General features: G+C 43.0%; 1 protein-coding gene across 4 annotated transcripts in view; it reads left to right on the top strand.

Annotated features, from left to right (window-relative positions):
* Nucleotides 1-22,359, top strand: part of SMTN (smoothelin) — a 219,956-nt gene that overhangs the window by 163,652 nt on the left and 33,945 nt on the right. For 3 of the 4 annotated variants that reach the window (XM_073631082.1, XM_073631072.1, XM_073631091.1), the window contains exons 10-14: nt 1,980-2,296; nt 19,637-19,783; nt 20,700-20,775; nt 21,352-21,516; nt 21,670-21,732. In XM_073631082.1, the coding sequence (XP_073487183.1) occupies nt 1,980-2,296; nt 19,637-19,783; nt 20,700-20,775; nt 21,352-21,516; nt 21,670-21,732 (768 nt within the window). The remainder of the gene's footprint in view (nt 1-1,979; nt 2,297-19,636; nt 19,784-20,699; nt 20,776-21,351; nt 21,517-21,669; nt 21,733-22,359) is intronic. The other variant, XM_073631099.1, reaches the window with a different exon arrangement.

The raw sequence follows: 22,359 nt of genomic DNA, 5'->3' as shown, positions 1-22,359 counted from the left end.
ATTAAGTTTTTACTAAAGTTGGATGATCTTTCTGAATCATCATCTTTTATCCTAATGGACAGGTTATAATAAGTGCCTCTCTACTGTAGCGTTCAAAGGGTGTAATAATTGAATTGCTTTGGTGTTCTGCTGACCCCTAGTGGTGGGCATTTATAATGGCTTCATGGAAAAGCCACAAACCTTATTGGGAGTGTTGAATTAAAGCCAAGCTCATTCAGGGAGAGTGGACTTTTTCTGTCCCTCTAACTTCAAATCCAGAGGCTTTCTTTCATGGTGCCAAACCATGTGCATTAAAAAATTAAATACATTTTAAGTGAAGTGCCTTTTTAGATTCCCTTAGAAATCGTGTAATAATAATTCAATTCAGCCCTTTAAGTTCTAAGACCCTGACAATCTATATTAATGGCCTAATATCCAGGTTCACTCATTTATTATGCTAATGCCGTTTATGTTAATACTGCCCTCTGAATGATGTAGCCCAGTATTTGTATGTGTTCCTGATTTGTAAATGGTCTGGATTTGCATGCTAAATAAAAGTTCCACTTTTTAATGAACACTAGCTACATTAATAAAAACACGGCATTTTAATTTGTTTAAGTTGGCACTGTTCTGTTTAAGACACTAATTCTTCCTGCTAGTTGGCCTTCTGTACCTGTTGCCTTGTATATGAATGTATACAGTATGTCTCTACAGTATCCATGCAGCTCCACCACCAGTGTGTCTCTCCATTGTTGGCGTGTTTACTTGGAGATGTTTAGCCCCTGTACAATGTCTTCTCCTAGGCCATCCATCATGGGGCTCCATTACATCACTAGTAGGTCATGGAAATAAACAGAAGCCCGTTCTGCCACATGCAGAAACTTTTATTGGCAGCAAAAAAAAGCATTATGTTATTTTAGTGTCAGTTATTAAAAACAGAGCACTGTTCTTAACTACCACTTATACTGGCTCAGAGTGTGCAGACCTTTTTGGTGTATATACAGAGTGGGCTTCTGCAAGGACTGTGCTTTCCATAAATGTTCCTGAATTTCATGTGATTGTTATTCAAGCAGCTGTGTTTCAGATGTCTCATTTATCTGTGGCAGCAACCTATTATGACCTAAAGACAAATGTAACCATTTTTTATTGCCCAGTATGGAAAATGAGACTTGAATCTGTGTCTCATCATATTGGGATGACAGGCAAGTTCTATAGGATATTGACAATACAGTATCTACATGCCAACAGACTGATATTGGGGTTTTCTAATTGACCTTCTCTACACCATAACAGACAGATCCTTCTACATAGATCTGGTTATTCCTTAATGGACTAAAGAGGCATTGGGTTTGGTCTATGAAAGATGAAGCAAGAGTGTAGCTGTTGATCAAAACAACCTATAAGGTTTAGCTTTTATTCTCCAGGTCAATAAAGCAAGACACAACTTCTTTCTTGCACCAGTATTCACAACCCAACCCAACCCAACCTCGCAGTTGTCACAAGCCATATTTCACCTGAAGGTGGCAAGGAGTAACACAGCAGGATATAATTATACACTAGCTGTTCATATTTTTTTAAATATTTCTTTATTTAGGACAATGCGACAAGTACATTCACAGGTAAACATTAGAATGCCTCAGGTGCATCAGAGAGAAATCAAAACATTGGTAGGGTAAAGATCCCCGACAAGGAAACCCAATTACAACAGATACAGAAATTATAACAATTCTGATACTCTTCCCCTGTCGAATGACTGACTTCTGGTGTAAAATTTGCAAATTCATTCCCTGAGTACAGTACATCACGTAAACTGGCATTCAGTCTGTACCTGTGGTGTCTGGTATTTTACTTGAACTATAATGGGATTAAACCTGCCTGTCAATAACTAGCTCTTCATTTTGGGATCAATTCTGTAACATTTGCAGTATATGACAAAATCTCAAGAATGTGTGAGTTCTGCAGGTAATCTGTGTGTCATATTTTTTTTTTCCCCCTCTAAGAACTTACCTTGGGTCTGACGGCATCCCCATTCAGAATTGGCAGTGGTGTCACCACCAGCAGCATCAATACAAGTGGAGTCAATGCAGGCAGCGGAATCAGTTCGAGCAACATCAATGTAAGCAGTGGTGTCAATGCAAGGAGTGTGAACACAAGCAACACCAATGCTGGCAGTGGGATAAGTACAAGCAGCTTTAATTTGGGCAGCAGGACCAATGCAAGCAGTTTCACTACAAGCAGTGCCAATGCAGGCAAAACCATCAGTGCAAGCAGCATCAGTGTGGACACTGGAATCAGTACGAATGGTGAAAGCTCCAAGGTATTTGAAAACTGTTTGGTAATACAGATTAAAGCAGTTCATTATTTTTAAATTCTGAATTGTAAGCATCACCGACGAGTTCAGATAAACAGTGCACATATATAAATGAATTGGCTGGTTTCACGGCATACTACATAATCATAGGATTATTGTGCCAAGTAGTATTTAGGCAGGTTTAAAGCAGAACGCCAGACAAAAATAACAAAATGAGAAACCATAACCCGTTTAAAAGGTAAAATGACAAAACCACTTCCTTATTCCTTAATCCAGGAGGCTAAAGGACCAGTCAACTTCAGCTGGTTGATCTTACACATGTGCATTTGGGGGCCAGCTGTAAATCATCAGTTGGCGACAGCCGGCTCCCAAATACAAGATGTCGGCACAGGAGCCTATTGGGCTCCGTCTTGGTACCACCCTAAGGCTTCACTGGATCTAATGAGCTGGTAGGTAGGTGTGTTTTTAAAGTCTGCAGCTGCAGTATTTGTAAGGTCCAGCCACTGGTGAGTCAGTATGGTCCAGCCACTGGCAAATCAGTATTTTGGCATAATAAATGCTTAAAGCAACTCCATAAAAAGGTCATGTCAGGAGTACAGATAAATAAATCGATAAGAAATGTGACAGAGCATGGCACATCTCCTAAGTCTAAAGATCAACACCCCCCTCTGGCAAAGAAGTAGACCTGCAAGGGAGATCACCAAGATACTTATGGCCACTCTGAAGGAGGTTACAAACCTCAGTTGCTGAGACTGTAACTGTTGCCTGGGTGCTTCACCAGTTGCTGCATTATGGCAGAACAAACCCACTGATAACTAACGTTCAAGACATCTCACCTACAGTTTTCCAGAATGCACAGGAAAGGCTTTGAAGTCAGCTGGAAGAAGTTCTATTGTATGATGTGACCAGAACTGAGTGCTTGCAGTGCTTACACCAACAGTGTTTTTTTTCCGATGGCCACTAAACAAAAACACACCATCCCCACTATGAAACATGGTAGTAGCACAGTATGCTGCATAGGTGTTTCTTTGCAGCAGGCCCTGGAAGGTTTGTGAAGGGGAAGGAAAGCATGCAGTAGAATACAAGGAGATCCTGATGTATGCTTCAAGAATCCTAAACCTAGGGTGAAGACTTTTCTTCCAGCAAGATGGTAACACCAGGAGAAATGCCATTTGACATTAAAATGGCTTTAAGCTAGGTTCACATCTTTGCAGTTGATGCAGTATTCCAGCACGTTTTGCATTTTAGAACGTGCGATTTTGGTGTTTTTTGCATGCAGTTTTCATGCGTTTTTGCGTGTTGTGTTTTTTTTTTTTTTTTTTTTTCATTTAACAAACTGAATAGCTTGTTGTTCAGGAGGAAGCAGGCCGCTGCACCCTCAATGACCAATGAGCCAATAGCTGTCAGCAAGGTTTCCCGCTGAATGTAAAAACAAGCATTACCAGCAATAAAAGGAATAAAATGGTCCCCCCAAAATCCATACCAGACCCTTATCCGAGCAGGCAGCTTGGCAGGTCAGGAAAGCGAGGGGAAGAGCGAGCACCCCCTCCTTAACCATAGCAGGCCACATGCCCTCAATAGTACCCCTACACATTCACCCAAAAAAAAGTAGTGTAAAGAATGACAGTAGGCAGTTTTTGATAGGTCCTTTTATTTAAAAAACACAAACAAAAAACAATGACCCCTGATGTAGATCTGTAGTCAGTCACGACGCCCGCCTCCACCTGGGGAGGGGGGGATAGGGGGTGGGGGATGGACCACTCGGCACTCAGGTTGTCTGCCAGCTCCACCATATGACAGTTCTTAACCAATAGGTGGGGCCACCCGCTGACGTCACCGAGTGACCCCACTGCCTTGTGGTGCTGTCGGCCAGGGGCATGCTAGGCTGATGACGTCACCAGAGGCGGGGCCACCAGTGATGTCAGTGGGTGACCCCCGCCCCCCCTAGTTATTTTAGAACTGTCAGATGGCGGAGCTGGCAGACGGTGGTAGCCTTACGTGGGTTGGCAGTGGGCATTGTGATTGACGATGGACAAGGTTGTTTGGACTTTTTTTTTTTTCATACATCATGGGACACAGAGTCAGGCTAATATTCATTACCTACTGGGTTATATTCCATCATTAGGTGAATGGACACAGGTAGACTAAAGGTCTTCAGACAGGAAGTGATCCCCTATATAACCCCTCCCTCACAGGAGGTTCTTTAGTTTTTTACCAGTATCTGCAATGTGGATGGCACGGTTTGTTTGAGCTCTCTGAACTCCAGGTCTCTAGTCCCACAAACAATTCTTAAATGAATCCAGGGATTGACCGATCAGATCCATTTGACACAGGCTTATATGCTTCGATAATTGGTACCCGAGCCTCGCAAAGAAGACTCAAGATCCTGCAAGGTTTTGCCTGTAATGCGGCTCTGGGCGCTGGACCCTGCGATGAAATCCTGGACTCTACAGCGCTAAGGCATTCCTGAGGGGTGCTGTACAGGTCCAAGGGAGTGGACCCAAAGGGTACCCAGTCCTTGAAGTTCCTCAAGTGACAGGAACCCCTTGGGAAGGGTGAAGATTAGGCTCTTAGTTTCTAAGCTGCCCTGCGCAGGTAAGTGAAACCCCTTTACTTAATATTGTGGGGTGTCCCAGTGATTGTAACAATCAGACAAGCTAGCTAGAGGCTGGACACCTGTGTGTGTTGACCATATGGGGGAGTTTTGGGCTATCTATGGGTGTTTGCAAAGTGTGCTCTTTTTGCTTGTGTCTGGCTGTTTTTTTTACCTGTAGGATGGAGCACGACTGTGTGCCATTTCGCCTTGGTTCACTGGGGCACACGTGCGTTTGCAAGAGTGCCGCTATGTTCAGTAGTAGCCTCACTCCAGAGGGGAGACTTTCTAGTCTCCATCAATATAAAAGACATTCACACATTTACACATACCTATCTTTCAGCCTCATCAGAGGTTCCTACATTTTGCAGTATAGGAACGTCTTTTTCATTTTTTGGCTCTACCCTTTGAGCTTGCTACAGCTCCCCGGGTGTTCACAAAGGTCCTAGCACCACTACTGGGTCTTTTAAGGGCCCAAGGGATGCTGGTGCTCGGGTATCTGGACGACCTACTCAGAGATCACTCATTACAGGCTTTAGAACAGAGCATAATATGAACAGAGCATAATATGTACAGTGCGGTATTTGAAAAGCTTGGGCTGGATCATAAATACTGAAGTCAGCCTTGAAACCAGCTCAAAGTCTAAAGTATTTAGGTCTGATCCTAGATATGGTTCAAGCAAGAATATTCTTGTCACCCAGAAGGATCTGTGCCCTGAAGGTTCAGGTGCATCAGGTAAGGGACACCAGACAACCCTCCATTCAGCTCTGTATGAGTCTTCTAGGGAGGATGGTCTCTTCCTTCGAGGCAGTGCCCTATGCCCAGTTCCATTCCAGGCCTTTACAACAAGACATCTTGTTGGCCTGGACTAGAAGAGGAAAAGCCCTGGATTATGCAATGTGCTTATCTTCCCGGGCACGTTTAAGCCTAAATGGATGGTTGCAAGATCAGAACCTGCAAAAGAGAAAATCGTTTCTCCTGGTAACTTGGAGAGTACAGTGCAACGTTGGATAATAAGCATAATCCGTTCCAGGAGAATGCTTGTAATACAAAGCACTCGCATATCAAAGCGAGTTTCCCCATAGAAGTCAATGGAAACAAAGATAATTTTTTCCGCATTGACTTCTATTGCATGCGATACCGCATGTGGCCAGAGGTAGGGGGGGTGCCGGAGAGCCTCAGAAATACTCGGGGACAGCTCGGCTGAACTCAGAAAGACTCGGGAACGGAGTATTTCCGAACTATTCCGAACCGTCCTGAGTGTCACCGACGCCCCCGCACCTCTGGCCAAATGCGGTACTGCACATCTCATTAGCTTGAATTCTGCTCGTTTTGCGAGACAACACTCGCAAACCGAGTCCGAATTAAAAAAGATACGTTGCTCATCTTTCAAAATGCTCGTTAACAGCGTTGCTCGTTAACCAAGGTTCCACTGTACTGACTACAGATGCCAGTCTCTCAGGCTGGTGAGCGACCCTAGAAGGGCTCACAGCTCAGGGGAAATGGTCAGGGACAGAACAGATCCTGCCCATCAACGTCCTGGAATTATGGGCAGTATGTCTGGCCCTACAGTCCTGGACAGTAGAGCTTCAGGACTGCCCTATTGGGTTCAGTCTGACAATGCCACCTCAGTGGCCTATATAAACCACCAAGGCGGTACCAGGAGTCGTTCAGCTCTGAAAAAGGTGAACCACATACTCGCCTGGGCAGAGGGACATGTGCCGATTTTATATCAGCAGTCCATATCCCGGGAGTAGAGAACAGATTATCTCAGCCGCCAGCAGATCTGCCCGGGGGAATAGTCCCTACATCCAGGGGTGTGCCAGGAAATTTACCAGCGTTGGGGATGGCCAGAGGTCAACCTATTGGCATCCAGATTCAACAACAAGCTACAGCAATTTGTGTCCTGAACATGGGATCCCCTGGCAGTTGGAGCAGATGCTCTGATAGTTCCATGGAGACAGTACTTCCTGGTATATGCTTTCCCTCCGATCCCTCTCCTTCCACATTTCTTGCGCAGGATTCGGAAAGAGGGGGTTCCAGTCATTCTGGTGGAACCAGCCTGGCCCGGAAGGCCCTGGTTCCCAGAGATTGTCGCCCCGATCTACTGTCTCAAGATCCCATATTCCACCCCAATTTACAGTCTTTACATTTGACAGCATTGCTATTGAAGCCGGGGTGCTGAAGGACCGTGGCATCTCGGGACCAGTAGTGTCTACCCTAGTGAATGCTAGAAAAGCTGTCACTAGGATAATTTATCATAATGTCTGGGAGACTTGTATTGCTTGGTGTGAAGCCAGAAAATTACATCCTCGGAAATACGTGATTGGGAGAATTCTCTTTTCTACAGTCAGCTGTGGATATCAAATTGGCTTTGAGTACAATCAGAGGTCAAGTGTCGGCCCTATCAGTATTTTTCCAAAGGCCTTTAGCCTCCAATTCACTGATCCGAACCTTTTATGCTGGGGGTAACTCGCTTGCTTCCCCCCATTAGGTCACCTATGTGTCTGTGGTACTTGAACTTGGTGTTGTCTGTGTTACAGAAATGACCATTTCAACCAATCAAGGAAATTCCATTAGACTTGCTGTCATGCAAGCTAGCCTTCCTGGTGGCCAGCACCTCGGCTAGAAGGGTGTCGGAGTTGGCGGCCCTTTCGTGCAGGGAACCAAACTTGATCCTTCACCATGACAGGGTCGTGTTACGACCTGTTCCAACCTTTTTGCCAAAAGTGGTGTCGGCCTTTCATTTAAAGCAGGACATTATTTTGCCTTCTTTTTTTCTTTCAACCTTGTTTGGCGGAAGAGAGGCGACTGCATTCTTTGAACGTTGTCTGGGCAGTCAAGGTTTATTTGTCTAGATCTGTGGAGATCCGAGGATCAGACTCCTTTTTTTGTTTTACCAAAAGGACCCAAGAAAGGGCAGGCAGCTTCCAAAGCTTCCATTGCCGATTGGGTCCGTCAATTGGTCATTCAGGCCTACGGGTCTGAAACGTAAAATTCCTCCCTTTAGGGTGAGAGCTCATTCTACCAGGGGTGTAGGAACCTCCTCGGCTTTTCGCCATCGGATATCTGTGGCTCAGATTTGTAAGGCTTCTACCTGGTCTTGCATACGTTCACAAAATTTTATCAAGTGAATGTTCGAGTAGCCGAGGATTCGGCCGCAGTGTACTGCAGGCTCCCGTATAAGTTCTGATGGCTATTGTTTGGCAGGGTGTCTCCCTCCCCTCAAGGCTATTGCTCTGGGACATCCCAGTAGGTAATGAATATTAGCCTCTGTGTCCCATGATGTATGAAAAAGAAAATAGGATTTTTACGTCATACTTACCTGTACAATCCTTTTCTTGGGGTACATCATGGGACACAGAGATACCTCCCCTCTTTTTTTGAGGATTTGGTGCTTGCTACAGAACTAAAGTACTTCCTGTATGGGAGGGGTTATATAGGGGATCACTTCCTGTCTGAAGACCTTTGGTCTACCATTGTCCATTCACCTGATGATGGAGTATAACCCAGCAGGTAATGAATATTAGCCTGACTCTGTGTCCCATGATGTACTATCCAAGAAAAGGCTTTTACAGGTAAGTATGACAAAAAATCCTAATTAATTAATTTTTTTATTTATTTTTGCCGGCAATTTTTTTTCACGTTTTTTGCTGCCAGCGGAGAACCCCACTGACCGCTGATGACTCATCAGTTGTGGTGGCCGCCTGCTCCTTAATCGGCCATTCAGAGTTTATGGAGAAAAAAAATGCAAAACTAATTAAAAATGCAACATTTGGTGTTTTTGGTGCAGGTCTATTGCACGCAAAATACAATCTGCTGCTGGAAAAAAAAAAGCCGCTGACCCTTTTCCAAAAACAAACCTGCTGAAAAACACATATAGATGTGAACGTATACAAACTGCAAAAACGCACTAAAAAAGCATAGGTGTGAACCTAGTCTTAAACAGTGTACATGCCCTGGTTTGGCAGGTTGAAATCTTAATCCAATAAAAAAATTTATGGCTAGGCTTAAAGGCCATTTCTGATCCTGGTACATCAATGCAGAGCTGGATCAGAGGAATGAGAAGAACTGCGGTGTCCAATTTTGCAAAGCTGATCGAGCCTTATCCATACAGAATGTAATTGCTGCAAAAGTTGCATCTACTCAATAACTTGAAGGGAGCATATACTTATAAAGACTATTTTATTGGCTTAACGTACATTCGTTTTCAGTGGCACATACAACCACTTCCAAAAGTAGTTTTGCACTAAAAAGTGACTGAATGTATCTTTGTCAGGTCAGGTAAAACCTTATAAAAGTGATACTAAAGTCTTGTTTGTGTATTCAAAATAATAAAAAACAAAATATTATACTTACCTGCTCTGTGCAGTGGTTTTGCACAGAGCAGTCCAGATCCTCCTCTTCTCGGGTCCCTCACCAGCGCTCCTGGCCCCTCCCTCCTGCTGAGTGCCCCCTCAACAAGCAGTTTGCTATGGAGGCACCCGAGTCGAGCCGCTGCTCTGTGTGTCCATTCAGACACGGAACCATGGCCAGTCCCTGCCCCCTCTTCCTTCTCATTGACTCGCTGACTTTGACGCCCGCTGCTGTGTCTCAGCCAATCAGGGGGGAGAGTCCTGGACAGCCAAGTCTCTCTCTTGCAACATCACTGGATCAAGATGGGGCTCAGATAAGTATTTGGGTGGCTGAGGGAGGCTGCTGCACACAGAATTTTTTTATCTTAATGCATAGAATACGTTACAATAAACCCTTCTGCCTTTAGAACCACTTTAAACGTAAAAGCAAATATTTATTATATTGCAGCTTATGAGTTTTTAGAAGTGATGGCTGTATTCGTTTTCTTTTTAAGGTTTTCTTTCTCAAATTTTCATCTAGTAATCCAGCCAGTAAGTCTGCAAGCTCTCTTGCAATTACGTTGATGAGATAAACCATTTAATACTGACAGGAGTGCTTACAACGATTGGCTTTTATTTATGTAAAACCTTTTTTCTAAATGAGAAAAGAAAACGTTTTGCAGGAACTGCTTGTAAAGTATTATCAGCAGTCTGGGTTTCTGGAGATTTTCCTGCATTATTACCTGGGATAGAATAGAACACACTGTTGCAAGCAGACTAATGTTCATGTTTACCCAGGATGTTAGCTGACAAGCAGTAGGAAAACCAAGATGGTGTGTCTCATAATGAGCCCCTTTTTATATACTAGTGCAGAACTCAGTAATACAGTGTTAGTCAGACCTGATTGCATAGTTAAAGTGAAGTTCCACCCAAAAATGGAACTTCCACTTTTTGGATTTCTCCCCCCCCCTCCTTCGGTGTCACATTTGGCACCTTTCAGGGGGGAGGAGGGAGCAGATTCCTGTCTAATACAGGTATTTGCTCCCACTTCCTGGCATAGATCACTGTGGCGCTTGCAGTGACCTACGCCACTTCCGGCACCCACACTCTCCTCCACTGCTGTATTCATGTGAGACACAGCAGGGACCAGAGAGGACGCGCAGCACGAGTCGCGTATGCGCAGTAGGGAACCAGGAAGTGAAGTCGCACGGCTTCACTTCCTTATTCCCTTACCGAGGATGGCAGCAGCCGAGAGCCAATGGACGGATCGGCTTCGGCTGCCGACATCGCGGGCTCCCTGGACAGGTAAGTGTCCGATTATTAAAAGTCAGCAGCTGCAGTATTTGTAGCTGCTGGATTTTAATAATTTTTTTTTTCAGCGAACCTCCGCTTTAAGCTGGCCATTGCTTTTTTTTTTTTTTTTTTCTCTCAATCAGTCTGCAGGCAATCAAACTGATTCTCCCATCCACACATTGGAGATACTTACGGGAATCTTCCCCACTGTGCTATTGTTGACAGTGGGACTCCTTCGCTGCCAGAATACACAGTTCAGCGCTGCACTGATCAAATGCAACATTTTCCAATAGTGCCGTTTTTGTCAGAAGTTGATTGATTTCTGTCGTGCGGGAATTGCCATAGATGAATCAAAATTTGGTTGGTCCCTGCTGAACCGGACAAATTGCAATCTATCTATGGCCATCTTTGGAGTAAGTAGCAACAGTAGTTCCATGATCGCCATCTTGTAAAACAACCCATTCAGTGTCAAATAGAAATGAAAGGCAAACCATTTGTGTATAGATATAAAAAAAACATTAAAAATTCACCTTTTTTTTATCACATACCTTCTGTTCTCAGCTGCATAAGGGGTTCAGAGAGCTGGGGAGGAGAAATAACAGCACACTGGTGCTCCCAGTGAAAGGCTGTGCAAGGGGCAGGGCATAGGTGTCGGGACAAGTCTGATCATTGGAGGAAAGCAGGCTGAGCTCCCAGCATTGCTAGAGAACTGACCACGCAGTGCTCTCATGCCTAGTGTGGTATTTTTTTTTTTTTTAATCGGAAAGCAGAGGGACTTTTAAAGTAAGCAATACAAAGAACAGGAAACTTTTTCATACAAGTACATGGTACAGCAGGCACATATCAGGAATATGAAATGCTGGGTTTACGTATTCTTTAAACCTAGCTCAACATACTGTAAAAAGTCAAACAGTACTGTGTGGGAAAATCTTAAATGCTTTCTAATTGAACTGAACTAAAGAACAACAGTTTTTCAGATTGCCATCTGCATCAGCCAGGGTTTCCTGCAAAGTATTGTTCTAGTATTGGCAGCACAAAGGTTAACTTGCTGCTTCAGCTCTAGGAATAGGCAGCTTCCTGCCACCTGCTGCATCCATATCTTTCTTCCCTTTGTGTCTGCACAGAGATGTTTTGTAAATATATTTATAGCTCCTGTCTGTAAACATTCCCCCATATCTGGATTAGAATGGGAATCGGAGGTGGGCCCAAGCTGTGTCCTTGGACAGATCCACTCTGATTTGTGACAGTTACTCTGTTGGAAGGCACACCCACCCCCTATCCTGCCCGGTGTCTGTTCTACTGGTTACTGTCCTAGGATAGCTTCCTAGACAGAGCTTGTCTAACCATGCCTAGTGCAGGTACTCAGGAGCTGGATAACCAGCTCTCAGAATCGGTGTACAGTGCTGAGCATGATCTCCGGATTTTTCAGAAGCAGATCACTCAGCAGATGCGAGATATGGCCATGCTGTTGGAACCACTGACCACTACGGTCAATGACTTAAAAGAAGAGAATCTTCGACTCCATATAGAGCAAGAGAGGCTAGTGCGACAGGTGGAAGAGCTGACACTTCTTCTTGGTGTGCAAGAACCTTGCAACTCTGTGCCTCATCCTCCAAGATTTGCAAGCACTCGTAGATCCTCCTCTGTGCATCTGTCACGAAGTAACAGTCTTGTAAGTGTACTGGTTAAGCCATTATTGCATTGTTTTCTTACAATTTTTTAAATGCATAGGGACATTTAGTTTAGGTAACATGGTCTGGAAGTTATTATGTGAGAAGATCTACTCTGCACCTCTTCCCTTTTTATCATCCTGCATCCTTGCTTTTAAAAGTGATAATTTTTTTTTCTGCAGTGTATTTTACTTTTCTTTACATAGAAGTGGTCCACTGTTTCTGCTGTTTTTTGTTTTCTCCCTTGGTACAAAACATGCTTTATTATAGGGTGTAGATCTATGCATACATGTTTTTTTATTAGTTATGACTAAGGCCTTGTAGGCTGAAACGCATCAACTGGTTTTTATCTGCGTTTGTACACTGGTTTTTCAATAAACATGAAGATTCTTAAGAGCTAAAACTGGCTGTGCGGATCATCTTAATGGATACATGGTTTTTATGGCTTTGATGCAGAGATGGATGACAAACTTGTCTTTGACATTTGCTCACCTGTCAAAGTGCTAGCAAACTGACCTATCTGTACTTGAAAGCTTTATTTCTTTCACTGACAAGAAAATGGTTTACATGTAAGCAGATATCCAAAATACCTTCCTCTTCCAAGTAGACCGGATTCAGCACACCAACACTTTCTTAACATCAAAAACTGTGGTGCTTTTGCATCCCCCCCACCCCGCCACCCTGCCCCACCCTACAAAAATTACATTAAAGTGATAGAAAACGGTATAATTTTTCTTTTTTTAAATAACAAGCATGTTCTACTTACCTGCTTTGGGCACAGCCCCAACCCTCCACTTCTCGGTTCCCCTGCCAGCGCTCTAGGCTCCTCCCCCCAGTTGAGTGCCCCCATAGCAAGCTGCTCCAAAGCCCCGCTGCGTATGTCCATAACACAATGGCTCCTGCTGCTGCGTCTCAGCCAATTAGGAGGCAGAGAGCAGCAGCTCTCATGCACATCTCTAGATCTGGCTTAGGTAAGTATTAGGGGGAAGTTTGGGACGCAGAAAGTTTTTTACCCCTCATGTAAACCTGCTGCCTTTATTAATAGACACACACAACATACTACCTTCATGTAAACCTGCTGCCTTTATTAATAGACACACACAACATACTATAACTTACAAAATTCCTGCTAAATCTAAAAAAATAAGCTGTACTGCTTTAATACATAAAGCTTTTTGTGCAAATGAGGTATTGGGACTTGCTCACATAAGCACTATGTCCTGCACAGTCTTAATCAGAGCTTTTTTTCTATGTGGCTGGAGCCGTGTGCAGGCAGCCTATGTTATGGTATGGGAATGCAGCAAGTCCTAATTTGGCCGACGTAGGTGAAGGTGCATGGCTCCCAAACACAGACAGTGTGAATTTGGGCCTACACACCTGAACACTGCAGCTGTGTTTGTAACCATAGAGTAAAGCTGGATACACACTATACAATTTTCTTTCCTTTTTTTTTTTTTTTTCTTTAGATTTACCAAAACCATATAATATAAGGTCAAACCTAAACACTTTCAATTTGTATGCCATCAGGCAGGTCCTTGCACTACATACTGTAGTTGATGGGTAAATCTAAAGGAAATCTAACAGCAAATGTTGTATAGTGTGTATCCAGCTTAACAGACTGCTCCAGCCGCACAAACCGCTCATTCACGCTGTATGGGCCAGAGAACCTGTGTAAATGAGCCCCTTTTTTTTGTTACTGTTTCTTTCTCTTACAATTTTTGTTTTCAGAACTCTGGAAGGAGGTGCTTGGTAAAATATCAGGGGGTCTAAACAGACCCCCGAGAAAATAATTGAGGACCTAGATCCCCAATCCTCTTCTGTGCAGCCTCAGCTGCATTGCAGATGAATGAAGGAGGAGCACTCTGTACAGAGACTTTGTTCATTCACAAACTGAAGCTTGGAAATACATTTACTGGAACCAGTCCCCTGTAGTTACCGCCTGCAGCAGCTGAAAGCTGACGGGCTGGAGAGAAGAAGTTAGCTTTCAGCTGTTGCAGGGGGTAACTACAGGGAATCTCTTCCAGTAAATGCTGCACCGATAGCCCCCACCTGTCCAGGATCCCCTTCGTGTTGGCTGTCCCCCTGTTGAGTCCAAGCCCTGTACAAGAAAGGTGGCAGTAACCCTTTATGGTACATAAATGTATGAGATATTGAAAACCAAGGAAAAAAACTCCATGTAAACTTCCCTTAAAAAAAAAAAAAAAATGTAATAAAATTTTTTTGGTTGGCTAATGGTTTCTCGATTTTCTCGACTTATCTGAGAACATTTTATACATTAAAATTTGCAGTGAGGTTAATTAGTTGCAATTACCCTTTTTATTACTATTTTAAGGTTTTGCAGGAATGTCATTTGCATTGTTCTGCAGCCCTTGTATCCTATAATAGCTCTTGGCAAGAGGAAGGAGCCAAATGTCCATGTGTTTGTATGGTTCATTGGCAACTCATCCATCCAAATCCTCTATTGTCTGCTCTGGTTTCATATCCTGTGGGCAGCACTCACATAAGTAAGATTGTTTTCTGACATGTGAAATTGTTTAACATATGTAGAGAAGAACGGCAACAAATGGAAAGCAGCCACTGACCACCAGAGAAGCTGAGCATTAATAATGATTATTAGTGATGTGATATACATTCATCCTAATGAAATAAGATGGTGAAAAAAACTATTTTCTCTGTCCTAAATAAATACAAAATGTTAGAATGTTAGCAATTTGCTACTTGGCTGCTATGTGTTTTGCTCAACTCCAAATGGTTGACGAAAAAAACATGTAACTAGGGTTTCTTTAAAATCTAATATTTGTTTTAGTTTCTGTGTGTGTGATAAATAAAATATATATAATGTAATATAATTATGCATGGTGGTGACTTAAAGTGGTTGTAAACCTCAGACATGAAATGTGAACAAAGCATATCTCTCTACAGTGTGTACTTTTCTCAATCCAGAGCACTTATTGTGTGCTGCCCCGTTCCTCTGCCATTTGTATGAATCACTTCTTCCAAGTTTTCCTGACACCAAGAGAAAAAAAATGATGGGGAGGTAGCTTCAGCTAATTGACAGCCTCAGTTCTGTTCCTGTGTGGAGGGGGTGTGTCCTTTCCCTCCAATCAGCTCTAATCGGTGTAACTTCAGCTCTCCGACCCCTTTATTCTGAACTCTCAGATAAGTTTTATATTTCAGCAATTTGAACAAATGTAGAGGAGAGAGGGCTGCAGATAAACAGGTACAACTTGTGTATGAGGATTTGTTTTACCTCTGGGCATTAACTATTGGTTACCTGTGGTAGAGAATAGTCGGGTCACCAACCTGGCTTTGCAGTCTGGCACGATTTATGTACACTTCTGGACTGGATGGACAGGAATACAGGTCCTAAGGTAGCCAAACACAGCCCCCTTATATGTATTTCAAGTTTATATTTGGCTGAGTTCAGCCTGTAGTCCTTTTTTAAGAAGTGACATACAAGTTCTTCCTTTGTTTTTGTTTTTTTTCAACAAAGGTAATTTTGGACAGTATATACCTAGCAACATTACAAATGTTCTCCTACTATTGTAGCTTTATCAGTTCTCAGTCTTAGAGCCAGCAGGGGACATATGCAGCATCAGACTGATGCTGCATCCACCTAGGTAACTATGATTTTAAAAAAGAAACTTCTCTTTAAAAAAACTTTGCTACTGTATTATATCCTTCGCCTGATATTTTTAAAAAAATGTATGTGTTTGTGATCAGCTTAAAGGCCTGCACACACGATCAGAAAGCCGTATGAAAAGTACCACTTTCGAACAGTTGTCGTCCAAAAATGCAATACGTTCTATCACTTCGGAATTTTTATTGACGTGCAATAATTTTGGTGACTTTAGTAACCTCATTCATCTAATAATCTGATCGTGTGTACCATGCATTAGGCAAGGGTGCTCAACTTTTTGAAGAGTACCGGCCACTTAAGTGATTTGGTAACCAGTCGTGGGCCACAATGAAATGGATCAGAATTTCAATATTTAATTTTTTTTGAATAGCATAGTGAAGATTTTAAACAACAATCAAAATCACAATTTTCCGTGGGACTAATCCCCATTGGAAGTTTACCCACTGTTTATTCATGATCACAAAAATCTAATTTTCTAATTTTTTATCAACCAGAACACCATTAATTCCACACTCGGGCTCAGGTGTGACCAGCCAAAATCAGTGTTTCAGCCTTTAGGACTAGTTTACACTTGATTCAAGACATGGTTTCGGACACGCTTTGTTAAAGCTCTCTGAACGCTAGTCAAAGCACCTGTCACTAAATAAAATGGTTGGCTTACAGTCCTCTTTACACCTTCGGTGAGGCTTCGGGGGAGCTTTGGTGGTGCTTCGTGGGGCTTCAAGCGAACTTTGCCTTAGACTTCTGTGGAGGCTTTTAAGACGCTTTGAAACACCACTAAGGCTACATGGGGTCTAATTTTTTAAGCAAAGCAAAAGCAGGTGTAAACAGGACTGTAAGCTAACCATTTTATTTAGTGACGGGCTTTGACTATGGTTCAGAGAACTTTAACAAAGCGTGTCCGAAGCCTTGTTTTGAAGCAAGTGTAAACTAAACGTTAATGTGTGTTGAAGCTGAAGCAAGTGTAAACGAGCCCTTAGGGCTCGTTTACACTTGCTTCAAAACATGGCTTCGGACACGCTTTGTTAAAGCTCTCTGAATGCCAGTCAAAGCCCCTGTCACTAAATAAAATGGTTGGCTTACAATCCTGTTTACACCTGCTTTTGCTTGGTGCTTTGATGGGGCTTCAGTGAGGTTTCGATGAGGTCTTAAAGCGAGCTTTGCCATAGACTTCTATGGAGGCTTTGAGGACGATTTGAAGCACCACTGAAACTACATGGGGTATAATTTTTGAAGCAAAGCAAAAGCAGGTGTAAACAGGACTGTAAGTTAACCATTTTATTTAGTGACAGAAGCTTTGACTTGGCTTCAGGGAGCTTTAACAAAGTGTGTCCGAAGCCTTGTTGAAGCTGAAGCAAGTGTAAATGAGCCCTTGCTATATCTGGGTCTTTGCAGCCATCATTGAATTGCCAAAACATGGACTGTGGACTGTGAAATAAAAAAAACAATAAACCAGGAAAGCTCATGCCCTAGTAGTGCAATAAACTTTATTAAGCAACAATAAAATGACACGTAATGCACTCACATGCTCCCCGGAATGACACCAAGCTCATCACACAACTCTGAGAACCCACCTTTAGAACTCTTGTATGGATGCCACTAGATTTAATCCATTAAGCTAAAGCAATGTTTCTCAACTCCAGTCTTCAAGTACCCCCAACAGGTCATGTTTTCAGGCATACCATTATTTTGCACAGGTGATTTGATCTGTTTCACTGCCTTAGTAATTACCACAGCTGTTTCATCTGAGGGGAAAATTGAAAATATGACCTATTTGGGGGTACTTGAGGGCTGGAGTTGAGAAACCTTGAGCTAAAGGCTCTTCTCCCCATGTTTGTGTTAGGAAAGAGAGAGAAAAGTGGGGAGCCAGCTGCAACAGTGGATTGTGTATGACTGCCGCCCAGATTATGGAGCACCTGCACTCATTCAGTAGAGTGGCGTGCACCCGAAGGAGGCTGTGCGGATTGCCATAGGTTTGAGGTTGTGGGCCACGGGTTGAGCATGCCTGTCTTAAGAAATCTCCAGGGTGGAGCTAAATTCCCTTCATTCACACATGAAGAATACTCATTGATGAACAATCGACAGCTTCTTTACTTCCACAAGAAAACAGGGATCTTAAAGTTTCAGTTCTTAGCCATTTGCTGACTGGGCCAAAGCCAAATGACGGCTACAGCGCGGCCAGCTAGTTCTGGGAGGGTGTACAATGATTACATCCTCCCAGACTCTCTCTTCCCGCGCGCCCCTTTTGGCACTCCCCCGGAAGTGTCCGTGATCGCCAGGTCCTTCCGGACCCAGCAGATCAGGTTAAAGGGTCAATGACAAATCCAATGAAGGAGTGATCACTTGTCAACAAATTGGCACATGTCTGGTTCAGCTCTCTCCTCTCCTGACACAGATCAGTACAGCATGTGAGGAGAGGCGGGAGCCAGTGCAGCAGCTTGAGTGGGCTGGATCTGAAGTGCCCACAGCGCTGATTAGTGCCCATCCCTGTCTCATTCATGCTTATCCGTGCCACATCAGTGCTCATCCATACCACATCGGTGCTCATACGTGCCTCATTCATGCCTCATCAGTGCTTAACTGTGCCTCATCAGTTCTCATCCGTGCCTCATTCATGCCACATCAGTGCCCCTTCATGCCACTATGGTGCCCTACAGTGCCTCACAAAAGTGTAATCGGTAGTTAGAAAATTAGATGTGTAATTTATGTCCCTGGTGATGTCCGCTGCCACCTCTGGATCTTCAGATCCTGTGTTTATCTGTACACCTGCTTATCGTTTTTATATGCAGCACAACGTTTGCACCATCACGTTATGTTCTTTGTGGATCTTTTACTAATAAATGACTTAACGGAAAGCACTTAGAACATGTCCCCTTGTTTTTTTAACCTTGCCCTGGATGTTCCGGTTCCACTGCTGTGCTGACGAATACCATCATCCCATTGTGCATACAAGCGTTTCTGACCTGCTAATTCAGGGGTCCATCTTTTCTGGTAAGAGCATTTGTATGCCGGTGAAGGGCTTGTCACCTAGAATTACCAGTGGATTGGAATTGCCTTCTCACAAGGGGGGGTCTCATCTTCCACTCTGGGACTTGTAGTTCCTTTATTTTTATGGATGGACTTTTCTTTCTTTATATTGCGCTGCACTAATTTTTCTCTTCTGTATACTCATTGAAGGTGATGTGATTAGCCTGTAGTGTTTTGCTTGCATTTTTATTTTAGTTTTACCAATTGTTTGCGCTGATTGCCTTTTACACATTAAAAAAAATAACCTTCTGTGTGCAGCAGCAGCCCCCCTAATACGTACCTGAGCCCTATCTCTGTTCAGCGATGTCCACAAGTGTGTCGCTGTCCAAGACTCTCCCTTCTGATTGGCTAAGACACAGCAGTGGGAGCTAATGATGTTAATCAAAGTCAGCCAATTAGAGGGTGGGGCCAAATCACAGCTTTGTGTCTGAATGGACACAGGGAGCTGCAGCTCGGCTTGGGTGCCCCCATAACAAGCTGCTTGCTGTGGGGGCATTCAATAGGAGGGAGGGGCCAGGAGCACAGAAGAGGGACCAGAGAAGAGGAGGATCCAGGCTGCTCTGTGCAAATCCACTGCATTAGGGCAGGTAAATATAATGTGTATTATTTTAATAGAAAAAAAGAGACTTTGCAATTGCTTTAATTTGCAGGGATTTCCTCTCACTTCCTGTTTGGCTATGGGATAGGAGTTATAACCCTCCCTTACTCCAGCCAAACAGAAAAAAGTTCTTTAGTTCTACTTTAACCTTACACCTAAATATTAACATACATGACCTGTCTTTTTTACAGGTTGAAGCAGAGCAACCACAGCAAACGAGCCAGCAAATAGAGGTATTTCTTCCGAGCACATCTGAAAAGGTAGAACCAGAAAAGAAAGCAAAGTTGACAGCAGAGGAGCTGCACGCTATAGAAGATGAAGATGTACTTGATAAAATGGTGAGATCGTCGTGAACTGGCTGCTACTATAAATGCACAGTTGATTTTGTTTTTTTGCCTAATGGAGACAAAGCACCATCTGGTTAGTTAGAAATGGGGTCAGTGTAACCCACAGCCATCTCTATACTGATTTCTGAAGCATAACCTATTGCTATGTAAACCAATTTAAAAGCAACCGGCAGCTTCCTATTTTTGCCATTTTCTCATCTTCGCTCCAGAGATAAATGGAGGCATTTTAAGATAACAGAAGACAAAGGCACACCATAAATGGAGAGCAGTTGTCACGATACATAAATTGTTTTTAAACATTAATGTGATGGTGTCACCATGTATGGGCAGGGAAAGTCTGGATCTCTTTCTATGATGTATCATCTCTTGTAGAATTCTGTCCAACAAACTATGGGTCTTTTCTGTCTATTCGGAGATAAGTCAGCGTCTTGCTGCATGGATTTTGGGCTATGCACTGAATTGTGGATGTACAAGTTAGACGAAGGCATTTCCCAAGAATTTAACAAGCAACCAGAACGCCTGTTTATGGCATCTCATAAAGAGACTGCCAAACTTTTTTTTTTTTTTTTTTTTGGACATAGTTTTTTTTATAACACACGTGTTACTACATACAGAACTCCCAGCACCAGCCTTTCTGAAAGGAACAGGAAATGCACTAAGAAAATCTAACTCTCCATTTCCATATTTTTTCCGTTCATAGTTGCCAGCATTGTGTTCCCACATGAAAATGGAGATATAGAGTCCACCTTTACACTAATTATTACATCTTCTATTGCCTTTAGGAAAATTAGGTTGAAGGACCATTTCATGCTGCTTAAATCAATTTGACTATTAGATGCAACATGTTTTCAAGCATATGTATGGATGTTGCCCTTCCTGAAATTTTCTGAAAAATGTTTTTCTACAGCTGGATAAGACCACAGACTTTGAAGAAAGAAGGTTGATCAGGACAGCCATGAGGGAGTTACGACAGAGGAAGAGAGGTATATTACATGTATCCTAATGCCACGTACACCCGATCGGAAATGCCGCCAGCAAAACTCAGATGAGAGCTTTTTGTCAGAAAATGCGACCGTGTGTATGCTCCATCAGTCTTTTGCTGGCGGAATTCCAGCCAGCAAAAGATTGAGAGCATGTTCTCTATTTTTCGGTTGGAAAATTCCTATCCGAAAATGCGTTCGCCTGTATGCAATTCGGATGCGCAAAAAATCACGCATGCTCAGAAACAATTTGGCGCATGCTCAGAAGCATTGAACTTAATTTCCTCAGGTCCTCGTAGTGTTGTACGTCACCGCGTTCTTGACGATCGAAAGTTCAGAGAACTTTTGTGTGACCATGTGTATACAAGGCAAGCCTGACCGGAATTCCGTCGGAAAAACCATCCAAGTTTTTTCTGACGGAAATTCCGATCGTGTGTACGCAGCATTACTTTTGCAGCTTCTTCTCTGCGTTTTTTCTGCGTACTGCTTGGAGCCATGTGCACTCGATGCTCTTTAGTCATTTCCTGATTTACATTCTTTTGAAAAGGCTTTATTCCGTTTTGTTCCCTCCATTTCCAGATCAGCGTGAGAAAGAGAGGGAACAGCGCTTACAAGAGCTGAAGACCAAGGAGAAGGAAGCCCGGCTAGCAAGAAGCACTGAGACCAGTGTGCGGCAGAGTGAGACTATAAACCATGGCAATGCTGTCAGCACTGTCACCAAAACACAGACACTGGTGCAGTCCAGTAAGTTTATAGTTTTGGAAAGTACTAGAAGTTAATTCCATAAGCGCATTTTTAATTCACAATATTTCTGTGTTTTTATTACATCAATGGAATATCTTGGATTATGCTCTCCCCAGGTGATAATTGGAACATTAATCATTTGATTTTTTTTAGATGATGGCAATAGAACATCAAGAACAACTACAGTGGAGGCTAGTTATATGAAAAGATCAGAAAGTAAGTCTGTATTTATATCTCGGGCCATGCTGCAGTGTTGTTCCACCAGTTATTACAGTCATTTTGAACACTTCAGGGTTTATTTACTAAAGGCAGATAGACTGTTCTCTTTGCAAGGGAATGTTCCCTGGCTTAAGAAATGAGGTGAAACTGCTGACTTTCATTATCCAATCCACTTTTTTACCTTGCACCTAATACAATAGTATTTGCAAAGTTAATTATCACAACATTAAGAGAGTTGTAAAGGCAGAAGGTTTTTTTATCTTAATGCATTCTGTGCATTAAAATAAATAACCTTTTGTCAGTAACACGTAGAGAGACTGCGCTTAGGATGGGCTTATATGGCTAAAAGACAGGTTGCTGCCTCCCCTATATAGAGCACTCCCAAGGGGTACTCTGCTATCGTGACTAAACTAAGAGAAAATGGGGTAATTGGCGCTACCTAGGAACCCTAAGTGCTAAGTGTATTAGGGAACACCACAATAAGTAGTTATATGGTACAGTTATAAAATTACACACCAATGCTTATATCATCACAGTCAATGGGTAAGGAAAAAAACCAAGTGACTGGTATGGAATGAAATAAGAGGAATCTTAGGATCCCTAACTGGCATACGGTAGAGTATA

Source organism: Aquarana catesbeiana, linkage group LG01, assembly GCF_042186555.1.
Source record: "Aquarana catesbeiana isolate 2022-GZ linkage group LG01, ASM4218655v1, whole genome shotgun sequence".
Classification (NCBI taxonomy): domain Eukaryota; kingdom Metazoa; phylum Chordata; class Amphibia; order Anura; family Ranidae; genus Aquarana; species Aquarana catesbeiana.
The sequence above is the reverse complement of the archived record's forward strand: the minus strand, read 5'-3'. Positions and strand labels throughout refer to the sequence as shown.